Below are 8,590 nucleotides of genomic sequence, written 5' to 3'. Positions count from 1 at the left end.
GACTCCAGGTTATACTGGGGGTTACCTTCATGACATGCCTGCGAAGACTGGAGTGAAAACCCGTAAGTTGCCTTATATTGTTGCCGTATGTGACTTTTCTCATCATGATTCAATTTTTTTTCATACCCCCAAATGTCCTGGTTCCTACTGCTGGGGGTATGAATACCCCAGGTTGGGAATCCCTGGCCTAGAGGATTTCCCGTTATCCTGGAGCCTCTGGAAGATTTTTTCCCATCATCATCCTGGAACATGGTGTCATGCAATGAAGCTGCACGGTAGAGTCAGGACAGATAAAATGAAACATTTCTTCACACCACACATAGTTAAACTGGAATTCTCTGCTGTATGATGTGGTATTGACACCAACTTACTTGGCTTGGAAGGGGGATTAGAGAAATGGGGGTTATGGCTATCAGCAGTCACTAGTACTGATGAATGACTCCACCATGTTGATGGCGTTTTGATTAATATGGATTTGGGACGTCATGTTTACCTGTATTGCAAGCCACCTTGGAGTCAGGTGGGAAAGGCTGGATTTAAAAAAAAATGCATATAATGAAATAAATGATTTAAAAACAGATTTCCCTACCGTAAAAGTGGCTAGGGGACAGGTCGACAGATTGATTCCTTATTCCTGCATATAGCCAAACTACAGTTGATGATTAATTCATGCAACTTCGCCCTGACTCTTTGGTAGGTGTGGTAACCATGTCCCAGTTCCACCATTATGCCGAGCAGTGCATCAAGCCCCCACACTGAAAAGGCACATGCTGTGCGTCGATTTATGGACTCTAACGCCCATGGGCGAAACTCTGCGTAGCGCGGGGTCTCCTTCGCATCTTGCCCAAAGGGCCGGGCTCCCTCTTCTTCCTCCCCAGCGCCAAAGGACGCGGGCGGGGGCGCCGCGGCCCTCTGCTGGGGTGGGGCGGGGCGGGGGCGCCCGCCGCCCGGTCCCAGGCCGCGGCCGGGGCTGGCGCCGCGCGGGAGGCTGCCATGTTGTGGCGGAGGGCGGGGGCGGCCTCGCAGCCGGCCCTCCCGCGCAGGCCGCGGCGGCTCCCCCGCGCTCCCTGCCGCACTGCCGCAGGAGGGAAGGCTGCCCTCGCCGCCCGCCCCTCGCGCTTCGGCGAGCGGGGCAGGACGGGCTGCTTCGCCCCCCTCCCCCTCCCCCTCCCCCGGGAAGTCCGCCTTGAGTGACAAATTGTGCAGCCAGCCCGCGGCCAGCAGAGGGCTCCGGGTGTATGCAAAGGAAGTGGGGCGGGGGGCGCCGGCCGGCCCCTTCCTTCCCCCGCTCTGCGCGCAAATAATCGGCAGCTGAGCGTTTCCCGGGAGGGCTTTGGAGACGCTGAAGGGGACGCGGCTTCGGAAGCGGCGCGGCGGCGCGGCGCGGGAGTTGTGCAAGCCGCTATTGGCGCAAGCGAAGCGGAGACGATCCGGATCTCCGCGGGCATAACCTGTGTCTGACCGAGGTGAGAACTGGCTCGTGGCTGCAGCAGCCATTAAACTCCTCCTGAGCGGTTGCATACTGGCGGAGGAGCAGTGGGGGCGAGATGCGCTAGGGCGAGGATGGGTTTTAGGATGGGTAAGCAAGCCGATGTGCCATGAAGCCAGAGGGGCTGGATGAGAAGGTGAGGAGAAAGCCAGGCGGCGATGAAGCATTCGGGACAGCAAGAGTTACCGCCCATGGCCAGCCTGGGATCTGGCTGCTCCAGTTGCTAACAAGAATGGTGCACGTGTCTTAATTCTCTCTCCATTTTAGCTCGCCTCCCGCTGGTGCCCTCCAGATGCTTTGGAATTCAACTCCTGTCAGCCCTGGGCAGTATGCCCATTTTTGGGGGAGGGAGACGCAGTGCAAAATATCTGCAGGGCACCAGGTTGGAATAGACTGGGGTATGTGAAACGGGCAGGATCGTATGACTGGTTCACTCTTTGTTCAAGGAGTTTGGTGAGGCATACATTAAAATTCCCTGTGTTTAATTGTTGAAATGGACCAAACGGAAAGAAAATTCGACGTGTTCTTGGTAGGTTGGAGTACTGGCTTGAAATCAGCAGAGCGAAATTGAATAGGGATAAATGCCAACTTCTACACATAAGAAAAAGGAACCAGATGCATAGTTAGAAGATGGGAGCCACTTGGCTCAACAAGACTACAAGCGAAAAGGATCTTGGAATTGTTGTAGATCACAAGCTGCATATGAGTCACCTCTGTGATGTGGCTGCAAAAAAAGGGGGGGGGATGCTATTTTGGGCTGCATTAAGAGAAGTATCACTTCCAAATCACGTGAAGTGCTAGTTCCCCTTTACTCAGCACTGCTCAGGCGTCATTTTGAGTACTGCATCCAGTGCTGGGCCACACAGTTTAAGAAAGATGCAGGCAAACTTGAAATGGTTCAGAGGAGGACAACAAACATGATCCAGGGACTGGAAACAAAACCTTGCAGGGAGAGACAGAAAGCGCTGGGCATGTTTGGCTTTGAGAAGGGAAGAGTGAGGGGAGATAGAATAACACACTTCAAGTGCTTGAAAGGTTGGCACACACAGGAGAGCCAGAATCGCTTCTCGGTCGTTACCGATTGCAGGACACAGAATAATGGGCTCAAGTTGCGGGAAGGCAGGTTCTGGCTGGACATCAGGAAAAATTTCTGACTGTTACAGGAGTACGACAATGGAACCAACAGCCTAGGGTGGTGGCGGGCTCTCCCCCACTGGAAGCTTTCAAGAGGCGGCTGGACGGCCATCTGAGGGGGGTGCTTTGACTTGGAGTCCTGCGCTGAACAGGGGGTTGAACCTGATGGCCTTATGGACCCATTCCAATTCTACTGTTCTATAAGTCCAATCACTGCTGAAGCACAATATGTAACCTAAGCTCTTGAATGCAGGAGTACAGAGAAAGCCAGTCCTGGAAGGCCTGTGGGATTTCCCTAGAGCTGCAACTGAGATGCGAAACCCATGTCGGCTATAGCATATTTCCTGAAGCATTGTCTCCTTCCATATATACCTTCCTGGACCCTAAGATTGATTATTTATTTATTAAATTTGTATAAAAGCCAGCCATCACAATAGGTCATTACAATAGATAATACTGATGTTATATTGTTAGTTGTAATATCATCATAGTTATTGATAATATAGTTAAAATATCAGAATAAAGAAACAAACAAAATATATGCAAACAACCCATCAATTAGTAAAATGAATAAATAAGATTAAAATTAAAACCAGTGCTGTCAATATAAATAGTTTAAGTAGTGCCAGAGGCGCATCAAAAGAGAACGTTTTTGCCAGGTGCCTGAAACTCAATAAAGGAGACACCTGGTGCATCTCAGGCAGTATGGTGTTCCCCAGCTGGGGTGCCCTCCTCCTCCCAGCCTCCCCCTTAATCTCCCTAGGGGGAAAAGCTTGTAGAAGGACCTTGATTGATTTTCTCAAACAATGGGCAGGAATGTATGGACTAAGATTGACCTCAGCGGTCCTTTTGCAGCAGCCCCTGCCAAAACAAATGAGGTAACTCCTGGAAGGAGGGCCTTTTCTGCTGTGTCTCCTTAGTTGTGAAATGAGCTTTCCAGAGAGGCTAACTTGTCCTCTATGCAGTGCTTTTTCCCATGCCAGGTCTTTTTCCAGGCATTTCAGTTTCTGTTTTAAATCTCTTAGAGTATTTTAAATGTTTCCATGGCTGCTAGAATTTACTTTGGCTTTTAATTCTGTTTGATACTGTTGTTTTAAACTTGTATAGTGCATTCTACACTGCATTGGATGGTTTTTATTGTTGTGAACAAGTCAGAGAGCTTTGATTATTGGGTAATAAATGTATAAATGTAATTTAAAAGTGTCATAAATAAAAGGCACAGATAATTGATTTGAACATGATTTTCTTCCACTGCCTCCTATGCCACACCCCACACCCCCAACAGTGCCAGCATGGAATGTAAAGCAAGGGCAAGCAACTTGTAGCCATGCAGATATTTGGGCCTATAACTCCCGTTACTCTTCACCTTTTTCCATGTTGGCTAGGGCTGATGGGAGTTGTAGGCCCAAATATCAAGTTGCCTACCACTATTTCAAAGTCAGTTCTTAGTATTATGTCAGCAAATTTTTGAGCCAATGAGCATCATGAAGACAATCCTATGGGTGTTTAGATAGGGGGAAAAGTCCTGTGACCTCCAGCATTTTCCAACCTGTATGCTGGAACTTGTGGGCCTTTTTTCAGTCTAAACAGGCATAGGATTTCCCTTTAATTGTTATGTTTCTAGGAAAATACAAAATACCTGCAAGACTGACCTATACAATCAGAAAATGTGGAGAAGGCTTATGAATATCATGTTCACTTTGGGGATAAGCCATGTAAAATTGTTGTGGTTCCAGCACAGAACAATGTCTGTTATTTGTGTTCTCCTTTTCTTTCTCTTTCTTCTTCAGGTGTTGATAAAATGTTGACCAAGGTCAAAGAGGAGAACACCAATCCAGAAAGCTTGCAGGAAGACAGGGTTCGGCACGCTCCCCACTTGAAGGATGCCGTAGAACTAGATAAAACAGTGGTGCCAGCGGAACATATATTAAAGAAGAAACACACATGTCCAGAGTGTCAGAAAAAGTTTTGCCGCCGTTCTGACCTTGTCCGGCACCAGAAACTCCATTCAGGAGACAGACCCTTTACCTGTACTAAGTGTGGGAAAGGCTTTGTTCAGAGTACCCACCTCATTGCACATCAGAAGAGCCATACAAGAGAGAAGCCCTTTTTCTGCCCTCACTGTGGGAGGAGCTTCAACCAGATCTTAAACTTCAATAGACATCAGAGAACACACTCTAAGGAACCACCTTTCAAATGTTCCGACTGTGGCAAAACCTTCAGCCGTAGCTCAAACCTTGTTATGCACCAAAGGACACACACAGGGGAACGGCCCTATAAATGTTTTGACTGTGGAAATAGCTTCAGTAGGAGTTCAACTCTCATCACACATCAGAGAACTCACACTGGTGAGAAACCTTATAAATGCCAGGACTGCTGGAAAAGCTTCGGGAGGCGCTCAACCCTTGTGATGCACCAGAGAACTCACACTGGGGAGAAGCCCTATAAATGCCCTGACTGCCCAGAAACTTTTACTGTTAAATCAGGCCTTTTAAGTCATCAGAGAATCCATATGACTGAGAAACCTTATTTGTGCCTGGAATGTGGCAAAAACTTCTGTCGGAGTGCAGACCTCATTATTCATCAAAGAATTCACACAGGTGAAAAACCATATCAGTGCCATGACTGTGGCAAAAAATTCAATGCAAACTCACACCTTGTTACACATCAGAGGATACACACAGGGGAGAAGCCATATAAATGCCCTGAGTGTGGGAAAAGCTTCTCTTACAGCTCAGTACTTGTTGGCCATCAGAGAGTTCACACTGGAGAAAAACCTTACGCATGTTTGGAGTGTGGGAAAACCTTCCGTAACAATTCACACCTTATCACCCACCAGAGAGTGCACTCAGGAGAGAAACCTTATGAATGCCCCGAGTGTGGGAGAAGTTTTAGTGTGAGTTCCAATCTTAGAAAACACCAGAAACTTCATGAAAGAGACACATCTTTAAAAAGTTCTGAGTAGGAAATGGTCACTCATAAACCAGAAAAGTTAATAAACCAGAGATATACGGTGGAGCCTTTGGTAGAGCATCTAAAATTTGCAGTTCAGTTTTGTGAAAAATGGATTGGACACAGAGTAGCAGGAAATATATATTATGTCTAATGTATTAGGATTTAGCTGTAGGAAATTCCAATTATATTTTTCTCTTAGGGGGTAGGATTGGGGTCAGAAATATGTAGCGAAATCAAATCCTGTACTGGGGCAGACAAGTTGTGTACTTCCAGATCTTGTGGCCTACATCTCCCATCAGCTCTACACAGACTAGCCATCGGTGAAAGATCATTAGCGTTACGCACTGAAACGTCTGGATGGCCACATGCTGGCCACTTCTGCTCTATAGCAAGGAAACCCAGCTGTCTTTTCCTTCTTAAAATGAGTCATACAAATAAAATATATTTGCATATGCTTCCGTTGCATTGTTTGCTTCTTTATCATCCACGGTTAACATCTTCAAAATGCCATGGTAGGGGAGGGGGCACACAGAAGATTGTCCCCATCCCGCAAAGCTAAAGTCGCACTCAGCGGGTCTCCAGGATTCTCAGCTGGGCGTCCGTTAAGCACAACGATGCATGGGGCAATCAAGCAGAACAGCTCTTCCTGTTCCTGCTGTGTTCTAGCCCTTCTCATCATGGAAGATTTCAGCTGATAGCCAGAAGTGCATGATGGTAATGTGGCTTAGGATTTTTCTGACTCCATGTGTAACCGAGGGTGGAGATGTACAAGGCAAAAACAACCTCTCCTCTCCAACACCCCCTTAACACACCTGCCCGTTTTATTTCTGTTCCTTCAGCAGACATACCCAACACAGCCTCCGATTGGAATTTGTTTTTGTAATTCAGTGCAGATGCACGTGAGTCTCCGAATCTGGGATGCTTTGGAGGGTGAAGTAAGGAGACCGGAGGACACGAGAAGCATCATTCCTTGGTCTCTGCACTCCCCTGCCCTTACCTTCTCTCTAAGTGGGAGTCTCCAGCCTCCCACCTTAATAGGTGCTGAACTTTTCAGGATGCTGCTCTGGATGCCAGAGATCCGATTTTGCACTCATGCAGCCTACCTGGGAATAAGGGGCTCACGCAGAATGTCCCGTAATGGGACTTGCTTATTTTTTTTCCTTCTGGCTTAGAATAAAGCAAGCTGTGTGCTGCACATTTATTTATTTATTTTATTTATTTTTCGATTTATATCCTGCCTTTTTCCTACAAAGGGCTCAAGGCAGCTTACATCTCCTCCTCCATCTCATCCCCACAACAACAGCCCTGTGAAGCAGGTTGGGCTGGGAGTCTGCGATTGACCCAGAGTCACCCAGGTGGCTCCATGGCTGAGCGGGGACTAGAACCCGGATCGTCTGAGTCCCAGTCCCAGGCTCTTGACCACTACACCACACACGAAGACACTTGCTTTCAGCAGTCCTTGGAGAAACTTGTTGAGCTTGTTAGTGTTATGGCAAGGAGACTGGATGGTTGTGCACTTGGAAACAGCCGTGCTGTGTGTGTGTTCAGAAGCCTGCATAGGAATGACTGACCACCCAGTTCCGCATCCTCTGTCTTGGTCCCTGAATCTTGGAGTCAGAGCAGGCTGGGTGTGGCTCATGCTGCTGTCCTGCGGGGGCGAGCGCTGGCTGTGGTTACTTCCCCCAACCCCACCATCTTGGCTCAGCAGCAAAGCCTTCAGCTTTCACAGCCACATGGCGGAAAGATTTGAGAGGAACACAGGGAATGGGCACATCCAAGCTGGGGATGAGTTTCTCCCCACCTGTTAGACTTCTGAAAGAGAAATGAAAGCACATTTCACATTTACAGTGAAATCTACTGAACATATTTTCCCAACTCCTGTGATTTTTGACAGAGTTAACTCTAGTAATTCTGCCAAGGACTGCGGCCTTTTAAAATGTCCAGTTCATTATTTTATGTGGAAAGTGTATTTCCTCCTAGGAGCACTGAAAACTAGCAGAGGGAGGGAGATGGTGGGGGGCAAACTATGGGGCAAACTATTGTCCCCCCCCCCCCATGTCCCTCTGATGCAAGCTATGTGAATACAGCTGCGCACTGGAAGAACATGCTTCTGGAGATCTGTCAAGGCCGCTGCAAAAGCAGCCCTGGGATTTTCATCCTATTAACTGATATAACACAGAAGGTAAGAGCTGAGTTATGAATTAGAAGGCCCCTGGTCCAAGGTGAACCTCAGCCACGAATCACCACAGAGTTCTGCCAAGCAAATACGTTTTCTGCCGTGCTCCTTCCATCTGCAATATGATGATAATGAACTTGATTTGTGAAATGCCTTTGCATAGTTAAAATGTTGCAATGCAAATAGAAATGCCAACGGTTGCAACATTCTTGCAGTGCTTTGTTCAGAATTGTTTTTAGCAAGAAATGTTCCTCCACTCGCCAGATCTGCCTGTGTGTCTTGTGTGCACTTGCATTTCCAACCTATAGTAGTCTGCATAGTGTGAAGCCACAAATCAGAAAAGCATGAATTTTCACAATGCAGTTCTTTACCTGTCTGTTGGGCTTGTTTCCAGAAGAATGTAAGTCCTGGAAATAAACTTTTCCCCATTTTCCCTCCGGCCTTCACCTTTCTAGAAGGGGTGTGAAAGGTACATGAGGAAAAGGTGCAAGTGTGCAACTGTCACCAACAGAAGCAATGTTTCTGCAATTCTGCAATTCAATGCATTCTTGCATTCCCAGGACAGCAAAATTAATGTTTGTTTGAATAGCTAAGGCAGCCTTCCCTGGGCTAATGCCCTCACGAGGTTTAGGCTAGTGTCCCTTCCTGGAGAACGATCGCCTGGCGACAGTGACACGCGCTGGTAACTTCCCGATTAGACTTCTGTAAAGCGCTCTACGTGGGGCTGCCCTTGAAGACGGTCCGGATACTTCAATTGGTGCAGAATAGAGCTGCCAGGTTGCTGACAGGGACTGGGCGTTGTTCTCATATAACCCCAGTTCTCCGTCAGCTCCACT

At 47.7% G+C, this 8,590-nt stretch overlaps 1 protein-coding gene across 1 annotated transcript; it reads left to right on the top strand.

Moving 5' to 3' along the window:
* Positions 1 to 1,267: 1,267 nt before the first annotated feature.
* Positions 1,268 to 6,033, top strand: LOC123034528 (zinc finger protein 239-like). The gene is made up of 2 exons (XM_044451938.1): positions 1,268 to 1,466; positions 4,414 to 6,033. Exon 2 carries the CDS (start codon positions 4,425 to 4,427, stop codon positions 5,586 to 5,588), a length of 1,164 nt encoding a protein of 387 aa, XP_044307873.1. The 5' UTR covers positions 1,268 to 1,466; positions 4,414 to 4,424; the 3' UTR covers positions 5,589 to 6,033.
* The last annotated feature ends 2,557 nt before the right edge of the window (positions 6,034 to 8,590 follow it).

Source organism: Varanus komodoensis, unplaced genomic scaffold (genome assembly GCF_004798865.1).
Source record: "Varanus komodoensis strain SLA01 unplaced genomic scaffold, ASM479886v1 scaffold6_4, whole genome shotgun sequence".
NCBI classification, from domain to species: domain Eukaryota; kingdom Metazoa; phylum Chordata; class Lepidosauria; order Squamata; family Varanidae; genus Varanus; species Varanus komodoensis.
This window is presented reverse-complemented; position numbering and strand designations above follow the sequence as displayed.

Bases quoted from the DNA above. Each gene is read 5' to 3' on its own strand.
- LOC123034528 (XM_044451938.1), top strand. From the start codon at position 4,425: ATGTTGACCAAGGTCAAAGAGGAGAACACCAATCCAGAAAGCTTGCAG.